At 53.2% G+C, this 17212-nt stretch overlaps 1 protein-coding gene across 1 annotated transcript; it reads right to left on the bottom strand.

Annotated features, from left to right (window-relative positions):
* Positions 1-307: 307 nt before the first annotated feature.
* LOC100092197 (cytochrome P450 4A25-like) lies at positions 308-12030 on the bottom strand. Its single transcript, XM_029083476.1, has 12 exons — positions 11700-12030; positions 10538-10679; positions 9635-9679; positions 8635-8762; positions 8355-8479; positions 7781-7935; positions 6194-6300; positions 4300-4490; positions 2748-2881; positions 1787-1851; positions 1139-1221; positions 308-558 (listed from the first exon to the last, which is right to left on the bottom strand). The coding sequence occupies exons 1-12, from the start codon at positions 11901-11903 to the stop codon at positions 390-392; spliced, it is 1548 nt and encodes a 515-aa protein (XP_028939309.1). The 5' UTR covers positions 11904-12030; the 3' UTR covers positions 308-389.
* Positions 12031-17212: the final 5182 nt, after the last annotated feature.

The raw sequence follows: 17212 nt of genomic DNA, 5'->3' as shown, positions 1-17212 counted from the left end.
TTTCTACCTACTTTCGGTGCTCTGATATATGTTTCTTTAATTGTACATTCAATTATTTATTCTGCCCATACTTCTTGTGAATAGCTTCAGGTCTGACCTCCCCATTAAAACGGAAGCTCCTTGTGAGCAGAGGACGGATTGCTTTTTAGGTTCCCCGAGCTCCCCAAGCAGTGCACTGTCCCCAGGGAGTGCTCAATAATCCCAACTCCTATGTACTAGACACATTAGAGTGGGAAGACCCAGCCCCTTCCCTCCAGGAGCTTTCGGTCTGGTAGTTGAGCCGGGGGGGTGAAACCCCGTGACCCCCACGAGCACAGAATCCCAGTGTTGTAGACAGGCCTGTTCGCCTGGGGATGAAGCCTTCAAAATCTTCCAAGTCTTCGGCGGGGCTAGGACAGCTTCCTTAGGAGGAGGTGAATGCCGGTCTTGGATTTGAGGACCAGCTGGGGAATGGGCTCGGGGGGGCGGGAGGGGTCCGGCGACAACTCGAAGTGGAGCAGGGTCTGGGCCACGACCACCTTCAACTCGTTCATGGCCAACTGCTGCCCGATGCAGTTCCTGGAGGACAGGAGACGGAGATGGAGGCAGGTGGGAGAGGTGAGGGGACCTATTTCAGCTGCCCTCTTCCCCGCTACCCTCCCTATAAAGGCCACGAGAGCTACCGGACTCAGCTGTGAGGCCAGGGAGTGGGTTCGAGCCGTGCCTTGGAGCTCCTGGGCTACCTGGAGTCTCCTGAAATCTCCAAACAGAGAATGGCGGGGTTGGTAATCTGGTCGGGGGGTGGAGGAAGGGAGGCCTGAGACCCTTGACTGAGATTGGAAGACCGAGGTCAAAAGAGAGAGTAAGGGACTGAGAAGTCCATGCTCCTGTGGGCAGGGAATGTGTGTTATATTGTTCTAGTGTACTCTTCCAAGCGCTTAGTACAGTACTTCGCACGCAGTAAGCGCTCAATAAATAGGGTTGACCGACAGACCCTCTAGACTACAAATTCGCTGTGGACAGGGAATGTGTCTGTTATATTGTTATACTGTACTCTCCCCAGCGCTTAGTATTGTGCTCTGGATAAATAATAAATACTATTGACTGAGAGGCTTCTTGGGGTGGGGAGGGAGAGTGGAATGAGAGAATGGAGTCCCACCTCGATCCTGCGGAGAAAGGCAAGAAGGCGTGGGGGTGTCGCTGGGATGATTTTTCAGGGGAGAACCTCAGCGGGTCAAACACCTGTCGGGAGACAAAACAGCTGCCCACTGGAATGCAAGAAGGCAAGAACCAGGCTTCCCCGGGACTCTTGTCTCCTCCAGGGAATCAAATGCTGGGAGGAACCAAATTCTGGTCTCCCTCCTGGACTGTAAGCTCGTCGTGGGCAGGGAATGTGCCAACTCTGTTCTGTTGCACTCTCCCAAGCGCTTAGTAGAGTGCTCCGCACACAGTAAGCACTCAGTGAGTACAGTGGATTGATTAAGGTTAGTTCTTAGTGACCTTCCCCACAGGACCCTCCACACCCGCCTGGCTGAGGTCGGGGAGGGGGGCGGGTAGGAGGGAGCGCATCTGGGGACCCCCCACACCCCTGGACAGGGGCCTCCCACCCTGTGGTCACGAGTCAATCAGGAGGGAACGAGGGGAAGGTGGTCCAGCCATTTCATGCCCTGTTTCTCAGCCCTGGGATTGGGGTGGCCTCTCCGGGGATGCGGGTGGACGTAGGAGCCCCCTCGGCGCTCAGGGTCCCCCGGGGACTGGCAGAGGTTGCCCCTGGCCTGTCGCCCCCTGCCCCGCGCCCACGCCGCACCTCTGGGTCGGTCCAGACGGCCGGGTTCCGGTGGAGGGTGCAGATGTTCAGGGAGACCACCACACCTGTGGTAAGTGAAGGAAAGAGGGAAATCAACGTTTACAGTGATGGAGGAGAGAGCCTGGGCCCTGCGGCCTCCGGGGTCTCGGTCAAAGGCCAAGTCCTCACTCTCTGCTCAGTTGAGAGTGAGTCGAAGGCTGAGGATCACACCTTCTGCTTCTTTTGACCATCCCCCAGGTGCCCAGGACAACCCTCTGTATGCAGGAGGTGGCCAGTACAGTGTCCTTGATAGACTAGGTGCCCAGTACGGCACTCCCTACAACATGGCACCCAGTACAGCACCCTGCACAGAGTGTGTGCTCAGTACTTTGCCCTTGGCAGAGTATGCACCCAGTACAGCACTCTGTACACAGTAGGTACGCGATACAGCACTCTGTACACAGTAGGCATCCGATTCAGAACTCTGCCCCCACTAGTTATCCGGGACAGCTTTCTGAACCAAACAGCTGTCCAATACCGTGAACTTGATAGAGTAGGAGCCCAATAGAGCACTCTTTACAAAGTGGCATCCAGTACAGCATCCTGTACACAGTAAGTGCTCAGTATCCTGCCCTTGGCAGAATAGGCACCCCAAATCAAGCTCTGAAAACAGTGGGCACCCAGTACAGCACTCTGTACACAGAAGGCATCCAGTACAGAGCTCTGCACCCAGTAGTGGGTCAGCACAGCACTCTGAACAAAGTAGGCACCCAGTACAGTGTTCTCCACGCATTAGGCATCCAGCAGAGCACCTTGTCCACAGTAGGCATGCAGCGCAGTGTTCTGTACCCAGTAGATGCCCAGTTAAACACTCTGAACGAAGGAGGCACCCAGTTCAGGGGTATCTACATAGTAGGCACCCAATACAAGGCCCTGTATGTAGTAGGGGCTCAGTTCCCGCTGGTTGAATGCTGATGAAGACCTTCAGGTAGCGAGCATCCGTCGAAGAAGGTGATCGGCGAACTGAGCTCTCTGGAAATGGCCGGCACCGGCGGGTAGAGACGTAGCGACTCTTTAATGCACATGGTGGTGTAGGTCAGGTGGGCCAGGTCTTCCCTGGAAGAAAGGCGTCCAAAGGCTGGGGACAAGGGGTGGGGGATCCACCTACCCGGGCCCCGGCCTGCTTTCCACCCACTGAGAAGCAGGATGGCCTAATGGATAGAGTCCGGGCCCGAACGTCAGAAGGATCTGGGTTCCAGTCCAGGCTTCACCACCTATCTGCTGTGTGACCTCGGGCAAGTCACCGAACTTCTCTGGGCTTCATTTACCTCATCTGTAAAATGGGGATTGAGATTCTGAGCCCCACGTGGGACTGTGGACTGTGTCCAATCTGCTCAACTTGTATCTACCCCAGTGTTTAGAACAGTGCCCGACACATAGTAAGCACTGCTGGCCTCTCTCTCCCTGGGGTGGCTTCATTTGGGGGATTCTCTGTCCCGGCCAGAAGCCCGGGGCTTGGCCCAATCTGAACCACAGGGACGGAGGGCCTCAGTATCTCCGTCTGCAAAAGGGGGACAGCAGGTCCTTCCCGCACCACTTCGTCCTGCACGGGAGAGTGGGGGTTGGGTGGGGAACGAAAAGAGAAAATAAGGAGAAAACGCTTTGAGGAAACAAAGAAGGGGCTCGACTTGGGGGTATTGGCTGGCTGCCATTACGTTGGTGGACACTTCTTCATCTCCCCCGTCCCTTTCTTCCCCTGGAGGGACACTGAGTGGAGCTGGATAGTTGCCTCCCCTCCTTAAGCCTCTTGTGCCTCCTTCTAGACTGTAAACCCATTCTGAGCAGGGAACGTGTCTGCCTATTGTTATATTGTACTTCCCAAGCGCTTAGTACAGTGCTGTGCACCCACTAAAAGCTCAATAAATACGATTAAATGAATGAATGAATATTGTACTCTCCCAAGCGCTTCGTACAGTGTTCTGCTCCCCTAAAATCCCACCTACTCCAGGAAGCCTTCTCCTAAACCATTCGCTGCACTTCCAATGCCACCTCTTGCACATGGGGACTTTATTCCCACCCTCAGCTCTCAGATACATGGATACATCCATTGTCCATCCAGTATTGATTCAGCTAATCCATCCTGACACACTGGTGCAACTTCTGACCCATTAACTAGAACAGTCCTTGCCCCATAATAAGGTAACAAATATCATTATTATAATAATAATGGTATTTGTTAAGCGCTTACCATGTGCCAGGCGCTGTACTAGGCGCTGGGGTGGATCTAAGCACGTCGGATTGGACATTCCCTGGCCCACGTGGGGCTCACAGTCTCAATCCCCATTTTATAGATGAGGAAACTGAGGCACAGAGGAGTGAAGTGATACTGGACGGAGATGTGGCCAGGTGGGACAGGATGGAGCTCTCTCTGGGAAGCCTCCAGGGTGCCGGAGGGGGGGGGGTGGCGGGGAGGGGGAGTCCACCGCCAGGGTGAGGAATGGGAGATGTCCCATTTGGGAAGGGTGAACCCTCACCACTGGACGGTGTCCCGTTCTCCCAGAATCTTCTGGGCCTCCTCGCGGCAGCGCTGCTGATGCTCGGGGTGCAGGGCCAAGGCGTAGAGGGTCCAGGAGATGCCGCTGGCCGTGGTGTCGTGGCCCGCGAATATGAACGTGTCCACCTCGGCCCGCAGGTCCGCGTCCGACAGCTCTTCGCCTTTCTCGGTCTGGAGGGGAGCAACCGGCCAATCCGTCCCTCCCCCAGGCCTCTGCACGAATCACAGCATCCATCACCACCCTTCATCCCTCTGCAAGAGTCGCAGCAACCATCACCACAGCAAAGCCCCGCCCTTCATCCCTCTGCACGAATCCAAGCATCCATCACCACAGCAAATCCCCTCCCCTCATCCCTCTGCACGAGTCACAGCATCCATCACCACCCTTCATCCCTCTGCTCGAGTCGCAGCATCCAACACCACAGCAAAGCCCCGCCCTTCATCCCTCTGCACGAATCGCAACATCCATCACCCTAGCGAGGCCCTGCCCTTCATCCCTCTGCTCAAATCGCGGCATCCATCACCCTAGCGAGGCCCTGCCCTTCATCCCTCTGGACCAATCCCAAAATCCACCACCCCAGCAATTCCCCACCCCTCATCCCTCTGGACGAACCCCAGCATCCATCCCCACAGCGAGGCCCAGCCTTCCTTCCCTCTGCCCGAATCCCGGCATCATCCTCCATGAGGAAAAGGGGGGCACGGACTGCGAGGATTCCGATTATTTTTCAAAAACCCTCCCGTGCGGATCAGGGATTTGTAACCAGTCACCACCCGCCTGCCTCAGGCCAGGGAGGGGACCAGCCCGGGGGGACGACGGAGAGAAGGGCCTCTTCTGGGAGCTCACATAAGGCGGTGGGGGGTGGGCTGGCAGAAGGCTAGAGATCAGGGAAACACAGAGACAGGTGGGAAGGGAGAGACAGAGATGGAGAGACCCACAGAGCAATGTAGAGACAGAGATGGAGAGGCACAGGGAAGAAACAGAGAGAGACTGGGGTGGTGGGTGGCTCTAACGCTTGGTCACTCAGATGTGGCAAATGTCTCTCTGGGAACTTCCAGGCAAAGCCAGGCTCCTCTCCCTCCCCTCCTCCACCTCCATAAGGAATGCACATGGTGGCCACCTGGGCCACGGCCGGCGACCGTTGTGATTGCCTCGGCCGGAGTTCCCGATGACCGTTGGACCTTGGGGCGGCAGGGGGATCCGGCTCAGGAGCAAGGGAGGCGAAGAGAAAGAGTGTTGCCTAGTGGATAGAGCCCGGGCCCCGGGAATCAGAAGGACCTGGGTTCTAATCCGAGCTCCGTCACTTGTCTGCCGTGTGACTTTGGGCAAGTCGCTTCACTTCTCTGGGCCTTAGTTATCTCATCTGTAAAATGGGGATTAAGACTGTGAACCCCAAATGGGACATGGACCGTGTCCAACCTGATTAGCTTGTATCTACCCCAGCGCTTAATACAGTACCTGGCACTTAGTAAATTTTTTACAAATACCATTTAAAAAAATCAAATATCATGAAAACACAGTGACTGGCCCGTAGTAAACGCTTCACAAATGCCATTAAAAAAATAAAATATCATGAAAATACAGTGCTTGGCCCATCGTAAACGCCTATCAAATATCATTAAAAACATCAAATATGAAAATACAGTGCCCGGCCCATAATAAACGCTTAACCACTACCATAAAATAGGAAGGAGCAGATAACAATTATGGCATTTGTTAAGCTCTTACGATGTGCCAGGCTCTGTACCAAGCGCTGGGGCACTGGACTAAGCCCTGGATTGGACACATCCAATAATAATAATCAAACCCTCCCATCTCCTTAGTCCGGACTTCCCCGGCTCGACAGTCGACTAATGTCGGATTGGTCGGGACTTACTCTGGAGCAGAGGAGGATGTCCAGAAAATCCACGTGCCGCTTCGTCCAGATCTTCTCCAGCTCCCGCTCCCCGCCGAGGTCGGCCTGCCTCTTCTGAATGGCTGCATCTGGGGCAGGAGGGTCGGGGGTGTTTTCCCGGGACCGTGGGGGGGAGTTTACTGATTCTCCCCTCGAATTGTCACACGGTCACCAACGGTATCTATGAGGGTGGACTGAGGAAGCGCTAGTCTAGAATATGGAGCTAGAGGGGCTGAGCGGAAGGACCGGCTTTATCCCCCTCAACCACCAGCCTGGCACCCTCGGCCAACCTTGCCCTTATGAATTCCCAACTTCCTTGGTGCTTCTGTTTATTCCTTGCTCCTTGTGAACTCACTTAAATATCCACTTTCCACTTTCCTCTAGTGTCTGTCTCCCCCACTAAGCTGGAATTCTCTGGCAATAATAATAATAATGATATTTGTTAAGTACTTACTGTGTGCAGAGCACTGTTCCAAGTGCTGATCTACATTTATATCTACCTCTCATCTATCTGCATATAGATGTGCATATAGAGATATAGGTACCTATCTGTACGTTCTGTATTATAAATTATTTATTTGTATTATTAGTGTGCGTCTCCTCCTAGAACATAAGGTTGTTATGGGCAGGGAATATGTTTACCCACTCGATTTAGTGTACTCTCCCAAGCGCTTAGCGCAGTGTTCTGCACACAGTAAGCACTCAATAAATGCCACTGGTGATGATGATGGTGATGATAAAGGTTAGGTTCAGCATGGCTCGGTGGAAAGAGCACGGGCTTTGGAGTCAGGGCTCATGAGTTTGAATCCCAGCTCTGCCACTTGTCGGCTGTGTGACTGTGGGCAAGTCACTTAACTTCTCTGTGCCTCAGTTCCCTCATCTGTAAAATGGGGATTAAGACTGTGAGCCCCACGTGGGACAACCTGATTCCCCTATGTCTACCCCAGCGCTTAGAACAGTGCTCGGCACATAGTAAGCGCTTAACAAATACCAACATTAATGATAAAGGCAGGGATCGCGCCTACCAACTCAATGCTACTCTCCCAAGTGCTCAGTTCAGTGCTCTGCACACACAGTAGATTGGAAGCTCTTTGAGGGCAGGGAGGGCGTCTGTGAGGCCTACGTGGGACAGGGACTGTGTCCAACCTGATTAATTTGTACCTACCCCAGTGCTTAGTGCCTGGCACGTAATAATAATAATAATAATGATGATGTTGGTATTTGGTAAGCGCTTACTATGTGCAGAGCACCGTTCTAAGCACTGGGGTATACAGGGTAATCAGGTTGTCCCGCAGTCTTAATCCCCATTTTACAGATGAGGTAACTGAGGCACAGAGAAGTGAAGTGACTCGCCCAGAGTCACACAGGTGACAAGCGGCAGAGCCGGGACTCGAACTCATGACCTCTGATTCCCAAGCCCGTGCTCTTTCCACTGAGCCACGCTGCTTCTCTAGTAAGCCCTGAATAAATACCACAATTATTATCATTATTAGCGTGGCCTGCCAAGCGTTCAGCCCAGTGCTCAGCCCTCAGGAGGCGCTCAGTGTGTACTCCTGACTGATGGACTACCTGTGTGCAGGTGTGCTAGCTGAGATACCTCCCGGAAACGGCGACCCGAGGGGGTGAACCGGTAAACAGAGTCGAAGCGGTAGAGGTAAGTCAGACCGCGTTGGGACGTCAGGTAGGTGAGCTCCTCCACGGCCCTGGTGTACGTCTCCGAGTTCCTGGAGGACAAAGAGAGATGGAGGATGGAGATCCCATGAGCCTGCTGCTTCCCCCCCCCCATTAACCCCATTCATTTATTCATTTATTCAATCAATCATATTTATTGAACACTTACTGTGTGCAGAGGACTGTACTGAACGCTTGGGAGAGTACAGTAGAACAATAAACTGACACACTCCCTGCCCCTAAGGAGCTCACAGGCTAGAGGGGGAGACAGACACTAATAGAAATAAATAAATGACAGATATGGACGTAAATGCTGGGGGTCTGGAAAGGGGGATGAATAAAGGGAGGGAGTCAGGGCGATGCAGAGGGGAGGGGGAGAAGAGGAAAGGAGGGCTTAGTCAAGGAAGGCCTTCGAGGCTTCTCTGGGGTCTCTAGGGGGGATTCTTTGGGGATTGTAGGCCTGGGGACTCACCCGTTTCCCTGGCAACTGGTCGGGTGGCTGTAGGCACATTTCAAAATCGAGTCCAGCGCCATCAAACTGATGGGCTGAAAAATCTCCACAGACTCCTCCTGAGAGATCAGTTTCTTCCAGTTATCCTAAAGAAGGAAGATCCTCATCCTCCTGGCGGCACCATCGCCACCACCATCACCAGTGTCCCCCCTCTCCTCTCCCAACGGAGCGTGTCCTCTGGAGTCCCTAGTGACGTTCATGAAGAACCCGAGGAAGAAGAGGTTATTCTTTGGACCCTCACCAGCATCACCGTGGCAGAGTCGGCCATCAGCCCAACGAAGGGCTTCAGGACGTCGAAGTGAAAGCCGGCAGCCAGAAGCTTCCGGTGCTGGAACCACTTGGATCCGTTTGAGAGTAGGAGTCCTTTACCTGGGAAGAGCGAAATCTATCAGGATTATCGATTGAGCTCTTACTGGGTGCAGAGCACTGTACTGAACGCCTGGGAGAGGTCACTAGGAGACATTCATTCATTCATTCAATAGTATTTATTGAGCGCTTACTATGTGCAGAGCACTGTACTAAGCGCTTGGGATGAACAAGTCGGCAACAGATAGAGACGGTCCCTGCCGTTTGACGGGCTTACGGTCTAATCGGGGGAGACATGATCTCTGCCCTGCAAGAGTTTTCTGTCTACTGGGTAGGGAGCACTGAAATGAGCAAATGGGAGACTACAATAGAGTTCTGAGTCATGGATTCTAATCCCGGCTCCACCACTTGTCTGCTGTGTGACCTTGGGCAAGTCACTTCACTTCTCTGGGCCTCAGGTCTCTCATCTGTAAAATGGGGATTAAGCCTGTGAACCCCCTGTGGGACAGGGACTGCGTCCCACTCAATTACCTCGTATCTGCCCCAGCGCTTAGAACAGTGCCTGGCACATAGTAAGCGAATTACAAATACCATTATTATTATTAGTTAATAGACGAGATCCCTGCCCTTCAGGAGTTTATATCTAGTCTGTACAGAGTACTGTACTGAAGCCTTGGGAGAGTACAACAGAGCTAAGAGACAGGAGCCCTGACTTAAAGGAACTCACTATTAATCTGTTTATGGCACTGTACTGAACGTTTGAGAGTTTTACAGAGTGTTCCACCACTTATCCCGGGACTACCTCTTTATCGCCACCCATTGCGGGCCCCACCCTGCTTCAAGCTCTCGTCACCTCAAAGCTGGACGTTTGCAAAGTGCAAAGTGAATAATCACCGCCCCCCCCCCACACACCACGCCCCAGGCCCACATTTTACCGATCCACGGAAACAGAAACTTGGAGCTCAGTGGGTTCTTCGGATCTGAAAGGCAAAAATGGAAGGTTGGAACGAGCCAAATCATCCTTTTTCCAAAGAAATTGAGGGAAAGTGGATGAGGGCATCTGTCCTCGGAGTGTGACAAAGGAAACTCTAGCTAGAGGCCCCAAAAGACTTCTGGGTTTGTGAGCTGCAGGAGGATAACCATAAACAGGGACTTTAAAATCGTCATCAACAAACGAAGGCATTTTCTGAGAACGCAACGTGTGCATAATGCTCTCCTAAACAGATGGCGTCCAATACAACTGAGTAGAGTAGGCACCCAGAACAGTGCTTTACCCACAGGCAGAGCCCAGGACAGTGCTCTGCACACAACAGGTGCAAAACAGAGCACTGTGCGCCCCGGGGGCACTCAGTACAGCCCCTCTGACCCCTTGCTCACTCCGCCGCCCCTGCCTGCAACGCCCCCGTTCACATCCGCCAACTCACCGCTCTCCCCTTCCTCAAAGGTCTTCTGAAAGCCCACCTCCACCAGGAGGACACCTCTGATTGATTTTTTTTTTTCCTCCGGAAACCCTCTTTAGCAGTTTCTTGTCCCCTGCTTCTCCACAATCTACAAGTTCCACACGAGGGACAGTTGCTGCCCCTGTGCGCCGTCACTCATTCATTCGTTCAATCGTATTTACTGAGCGCTTACTGGGTGCAAAGGACTGTACTAAGGGCACGGCACTGTACTAACCATCAACCTAGAGTCCCGCCGACGGCAGAAACCTGGGGTTTCGCAGCGTGGACCTCTCCCTCCCTGTCTCCCACGGGCCTCTGGAGGAAGGGGAGACGGGGTTTCTAGAGGGAGTGTTGTGGCGGAGAAGAATTTAGCGTCCAGTTGGTCGCCCCAGCCCTTACCCTCTCTGCTCAGAAGGGTCCTCACGTAGTCGGGGTGGTAGACGCTAACGATGGCGGTGCAGATGCCAGTCCACTGGGCACAGGCGTAGGGGTGCTGGGCCACCAGGGCCGAGACCTCCTCTAGCTTGGTCCCGGGCTGGCACTGAAACGACAACAGTGAGATAGCGCCTTCTCCAGCCCCTCACCCCCCCAACCCCCTTCCTCCCTTCACCTCATCCCCTCACCCCAAATCATCCCTCTCCCCCAACTCCCCCATTCCCCTTCTGGACTGTGAGCTCACCGTGAGCAGGGAATGTCTTCGACTTTTATATTGTTCTCTCCCAAGCACTTAGTACAGTGCTTTGCACACAGTAAGCGCTCAATAAATACGATTCATAATCCTCTCTCTCCCCCTGCCCCTCAACCCAACCCCCTTCCTCCTGCACCCCAGCCCCTCACCCCTCATCATCCCAGTCCCCCAAATTGCTCACCTTCACCTCCTCCCTGTCCTCCGTCATCATCATCATCATCATCATAATTGTATTTTTTAAGCGCTTACTATGGGCCAAGCACTGTTCTAAGCGCTGGAGTAGATACGAGGTAATCAGGTCGTCCCACGTGGGGCTCACAATCTTAATCCCTATTTTACAGATGGAGCAACTGAGGCAGAGAGAAGTGAAGTGTCTTGCCCGAGGTCACACAGCACAGCTAGGATTAGAACCCATGTCCTCTGACTCCCGAGCCCGGGCTCTTTCCTCTAGTCCGCGTTGCTTCTCCATCTCCCTCGCCCCCACCCTTTCTCGCTCCCTCATGATGATGATGATGGTATTTGTTAAGCGCTTACTATGTGCCACGCACTATTCTAAGCGCTGGAGTAGAGACGAGGTGAGCAGGTTGTCCCACGTGGGGCTCCCAGACTTCATCCCCATTTTACAGGGGGATTAACTGAGGCACGGAGAAGTGAGGTGACTTGCCCAGAGTCACACAGATGATAAGTGGCGGAGCCGGGATTGGAACCCACGACCTCTGACTCCCGAACCCGGGCCCTTTCCACCGAGCCGCGCTGCTTCTCCATCTCCATCGTCCCCACCCTTCCTCCCCCATCCCCGCCCCCGTCATCCTCCCTCGGCATCCTCCCCGGGGCCGGGTGGATGTTTCCTCGGGGTCGCCCGCTCCCCCCTACCTCCGGCCGCTGGCCGAAGAGGCCGTGGTCCGGGAGCCCCGGGCCTCCCGCCAGGGCCCGGACCAGGTCCAGCCGCCGCAGGTAGAGCCGGACCCCTTTGAGCAGCATCAGAGCCAGGCAGAAGGCGATGGCCAAGTGCAAGGGCCTGGAGGCGTCCACCGGGAGGCCGGAGCCCGAGCCGGAGGCTCTCGGAGAGGAAGCCATGCTTAGCCCGGGCCTCCCGGGGCGGCTTTAGCCCGGGTCCTGCCCGGTCCTGCCCGGTCCTGCCCCGTCCCGGGGCGGGGAAGGGGGGGGCCCGGGGAGGACCAGCGCCCTGCTCCGCCTGGAGCTCTCCAAGGTTCAAGAGCTGCAGCGCGGGCAGCGCCCCCTGGTGGCGGGAAACGCCCCCCCCCCGCGGCATTCATTCATTCATTCACTCTCATTCATTCACACTCATTCAGTCGTATTCATTCATAGTCATTCATTCATTCTCATTCATTCATTCACACTCATTCAGTCGTATTCATTCAGTCGTATTCATTCATATTCATTCATTCATCCGTATTCATTCGCATTTATTGATTCATTCGTTCGCATTCATTCATTCAGTCAATCGTATTCATTCATCCCTAGTCATTCATTCATCCGTATTCATTCGCATTTATTGATCCATTCAGCCGCATTCATTCATTCAGTCGCATGCATCCGTATCCATTCGCATTTATTGATTCATTCAGCCGCATTCATTCATTCAGTCGCATGCATCCGTATCCATTCGCATTTATTGATTCATTCAGCCGCATTCATTCATTCATTCGCATGCATCCGTATTCATTCGCATTTATTGATTCATTCAGTCGCATTCATTCATTCAGTCGCATTCATCCGTATTCATTCGCATTTATTGATTCATTCAGTGGCATTCATTCATTCATTCATATTTCATTCGTTCGTATTTATTCATTCATTCACTCACATTTATTTATCATTCATTCGTACTTATTACATGCTTACTGTGTGCAGAGCACCGTACGAAGCTCTTGGAAAGTACGATTCGGCAACAGAGACAATCCCTACCCAACAACGGGCTCACAGTCTAGAAGAGGGGAGACAGACAGCAAAACAATTTATTGAGCGCTTACTGTCCGCAGAGTGCTGTACTAAGCGCTTGGGAAAGTACACTACAGAAATAAAGAGAGACAGTCCCTGCCCAAAACGAGCTCACAGTCTGGGGGGGGTAGACAGACAACGATGCAAGTAAACAGAGATCGGCTGTGAGCCCATTGTTGGGCAGGGATTGTCTCTATCGGTTGCCGAATTGTACATTCCAAGCGCTTAGTACACTGCTCTGCACACAGTAAGTGCTCAATAAATGCGATTGAATGAATGAATGATATAAATAAATACAATTACAGATATGTACATAAGTGCTACTGAATGCTTACAGGGTGCAGAACGCTGTACGGAGCGCTCGGGAGAGTACACTATCACAATGAACAGACGCATTCCCTGCCCGCATCGAGCTTACAGTCTTGAGAAGCAGCATGGCGTAGTGGATAGAGCACAGGCCTGAGAGTCAGAAGGTCCTAATCTTGGCTCCTCCACTTTTCGGCTGTGTGACCTTGGGCAAGTCGCTTTGCTTCTCTGGGCTTCTGTTACCTCATCTGCCAACTAGGGATTGAGACTATGAGCACCATGTGGACAGGGGCTGTGTCCAACCTGACTACCTTGTATCTACCCCAGCACTTAGAACAGTGCTTGGCACATACGAAGTGCTTAACAAATACCATTTAGAGGATACAAGAGGCAGAACTGGGATTAGAACCCAGGTCCTATGACTACCAGGATAATAATAATAATGCTATTTGTTAAGTGCTTACTAGGTGTCAGGCACTGTACCAAACAGTGCTCTGCACACAGTAAGTGCTCAATAAATACTATTGAATGAACGAATGATATAAATAAATACAATTACAGATATATACGTAAGTGCTACTGAATGCTGTATTTACAAGCAAATCGGGTTGGACACAGTCCCTGTCTCATGTGGGACTCATATTCTCAATCCCCATTTTACAGATGAGGAACCTGAGGCCCAGAGACGTTAAGCGGTTTGCCCAAGGTCACACAGCAGAAAAGAGGAGGAGCTGGGATTAGAACCCATGACCTTCTGACTTCCAGTCCCTTGTTCTATCCACTAGGCCATGCTGCTTCTCTGGTAGTGGTTGTCGAAGGCGTGCAGAACACTGACCCAGGCATTCTACTTCATACAGAACATTCTATTTTGGACATTTGTCCTTGTCATTTATGTTATGTAAGTATTTTATTTTTTTTTCTCTCTTCTTACGCTTCTGTCGCCTGTCCTTTTCCCTACTTTCTCCCTTCCCTACTGCCCCTTGTCCTCACGACTAACGTCATCATTTACCCTTAACCCGACTTGGCTTTGTCAGAATCTGGAAGAGTTGAACATTTACCCGAGGGCATATGGGTCAAAGGGGGTAAATAAGGGCTCATGGCGGGTGGGTGAGGGGGGCACTTGGGAGAGATGTTTCTAGATCCCCTAGGGGCCAGGTCCCAGGGGTCGTTGAGGGGGTGGGAGAGAAGAAGTGGGGGAAGAGGAGGGAGGAGAGGGAAGCGGGAGAGAGGGAGGGGGGAGGACTAGAGGGAGGGATAATAGGTGGCAGGGGCTGCCTCCCCCTAGCCTCATTTCACCCCCTTCCTCCATCCCACTACAGTTCTGCTCACTGACCCTCCCAGCCTACTTTCATTCGCTCGTCTGCCCCGGCCTCAAACCCTTTCTTACTCAGGCCACTTCTCGAACATCCACAAGCTCCCACCTGGAGCGGGTCTCTGGTGGACTCCCGTCCGGCCCCCATCCCCGATCCACTCTCCAAGCCGCCGCTGCTTCCCCCTCCAGGGTCCTTGGGAGCAGCCGGGTGCTGGGCTGGCAGTAGCCAGAGCGGAGGGAGGCCAGCGCTTGACCATAGGACCGTGGGACACAGAGGGCCTGGGCCAGGCCGGATGGACGCCGGACTGCCCCTTTTAGGACCGGACTTCAGGCCTCCTTGCTTAGGGCCGATGACAGGATGCTGGGCTGTGGGGGGGCCCTTCTCGGGGTCCCGGAGTGGTGGATGGAGCCCGGGCCCGGGAATCAGAAGGACCTGGGTTCTGATCCTATCTCCGCCACTTGTCAGCTGGGTGGGCTAGGGCAAGTCACTTCACTTCTCTAGGCCTCAGTTCCCTCATCTGCAAAACGGGGATTGAGACCACGAGTCCCAGGTGGGACAGGAACTGTGTCCAACCCGATTTGCTTGTATCCGTCCCAGCTCTTAGTACAGTGCCCGACACACAGTAAGCGCTTAACAAATACCACAGTTATTATTACTATTATTATTACACCACCATGTGCATCGAAGAGTCGCTGCGCCTCTACCCACCGGTGCCCACGGTCTCCCGCCAGCTCAGCACACCCATCACCTTCTTCGACGGGTGCTCAGTGCCGGATTGTGGGCACCTGGTCTCTGGGGTCTCCGGGGTCCTCACCACCCAGCTCTCTGCCCGGCCTCTCCACCGGGCCTCAATTAATCCATCAGTCAATCAGTTAATCAGTGTTTATTATGGAGCACTTACTGTGAGCTCTGTATTTAGCTCTTGGGAGAGTGTAATACAGTGGTGCAGGTAGACAGGAAGTCTATTGTGGAGATCTACTGGCATTTATCCAGAGGTCTTCAGGCTGGCCCACACTTTGCAGGAAAAATCTTGGGCAGAAGGTAAGAGTTAGGCCAGCCAACGGCATCCCTGACTCCGACCTCTGTGGGCTTTGCCCTGTGGTCTGGTGGCAGCAAGAGAGTTGGTCAGTCAGTCAGTTGCATTTATTGAGCACTTACTGAGCAATGTATTAAGTGCTTGGGAGAGTACAATATAACAATATAACAGACACATTCTCTGCCCACAACGAGCTTACGGTCTAGAGGAGGCAGGGAAGAGGAGCTCCTGGTCTGGGGATCCCCAGACCCTCATTCAGGGATCATCTGTGCTGGTTGGCACTACCCTGAGGGAACGTGGCCACCTCGCCCCAGGTACCCGGAGACATTTTGACAGGCTCTTCCCCGATGCAGGGCGGGAAAGAAGGGGTCGTGGTACCGTTGGCGAGAGCCGACCAGGCGGCCACCCCATCCCCCTGGCTTGAACCAGGAACTGACCAGCCCGGACCGCTGGACTGAAAGCTCCTGGAGGGCAGGGGTCAGGTCTTCCCACTCTCCTACATGTAGTACTCTGGAGAAGTAGTATTACAAGTGGAGTAAGTGTGGTAATAGAAGAAGAAGAAAGAAGAAAAAAGAAGAAAAAGAAGGAGAAGAAGAAGCAGGAGGAGGACGAGGAGAAGAAGAAGAAGAAGGAGAAGGAGGAGGAGGAGGGGGAGGAAGTGAAGGAAAAGAAGAAAGAAGGAAGAAGAAGACCACTACCAATCATGTCAAAGCTGGTCCACTTACAATCACTCAGTAGTCTGTATCGACCTACTTCTTTGGCAAAGGACTGTATGAAGTGCCCGGGGGAATTCCATGAGGTAAAAATGCCAAAGGGTAAAAGAACAGAAAGCCTGGCTTGGTGGACCTTGCAGTCTGCTAGAGGAGACAGGAGGACACCCAGCCATTACCTGCAAATAGGAGGGAAAATTGGTAATGCCGAGAAAAGGGAGCTCTGGAAAAGGCAATGGGTCAAAGAGAACACAGACCCATAGGTATTTTGGGATACCAGGCGGCTCTGGGGATCACCAAGGGGCGCTGGGCCGAGACACTCCCCACTGGACCACGCGGCGGTGCGGAAACAAGGGACTCCTAATAATAATCATAATAATGATAACTTTCATTAAGCGCTTACTATGTGCCAAATACTATTGTAGATACAAGGTAACCAGGTCCCACATGGGGCTTTACAGTCTTAGTAGGAGGGAGAACAGGTTTTGAAATCCCATTTTGTAGATGAGGTAACTTCGGCACAGAGAAACTAAGCAGTTTGTTCAAGGTCGCGCAGCTGGTGTGTTTGGTCGAGTAGAGTCAGAGTCGGATTTAGAACCCAGTTCTCTGACTCGCAAGCCCGGTCTGCTACTCGTGACCATGGGTGGGGTGGGGGTGGGTGCAGAGAAGCTGTCTGTACCCCCAGGGGGAACTGGGGCACGAGACACCACTGATTAGGGGGTGGGGGGCTTCATTTTATCTTGTTTGCCAGGGCCGGAAAGAGGTAGTGGGCGCCCCTAGTCATTCCAGCCCCCGATCCCCTTCCTGGGGTTGGGAGATCTCACCAAGTGTCAGGAAACCCCTGACCCTCCCCCCACCTCATGCAATCAGCATGGCATAATGCATAAGGCACGGATCTGGGAGTCAGAAGGTCATGGGTTCTAATGCCAGCTCTGCCCCTTGTCTGCTATGTGACCTTGGACAAGTCTTTTCGCTTCTCTCTGCCTCAGTGACCTCATCTGCAAAACGGGGATTGAGACTGTGAGCCCCATGTGGGACAGGGATCCGACTGCTTCTATC

The sequence above is a fragment of the Ornithorhynchus anatinus genome, chromosome 18 (genome assembly GCF_004115215.2).
Source record: "Ornithorhynchus anatinus isolate Pmale09 chromosome 18, mOrnAna1.pri.v4, whole genome shotgun sequence".
Classification (NCBI taxonomy): Eukaryota; Metazoa; Chordata; class Mammalia; order Monotremata; family Ornithorhynchidae; genus Ornithorhynchus; species Ornithorhynchus anatinus.
Note: the sequence above shows the minus strand (reverse complement) of the source record. Positions and strands in the feature narration are given on the sequence as shown.

What these genes read in the sequence shown, in the direction of transcription:
- LOC100092197 (XM_029083476.1), bottom strand. Translation starts at nt 11,903, where the DNA reads ATGGCTTCCTCTCCGAGAGCCTCCGGCTCGGGCTCCGGCCTCCCGGTG. An exon ending in CGGATGCTCGCTACCTGAAG is followed by an intron (nt 1,852 to 2,747) that starts GTCTTCATCAGC and finishes CACTTACCACAG; the next exon opens with GTGTGGTGGTCTCCCTGAAC. An exon ending in CCGTCTGGACCGACCCAGAG is followed by an intron (nt 1,222 to 1,786) that starts GTGCGGCGTGGG and finishes GTCTCCCGACAG; the next exon opens with GTGTTTGACCCGCTGAGGTT.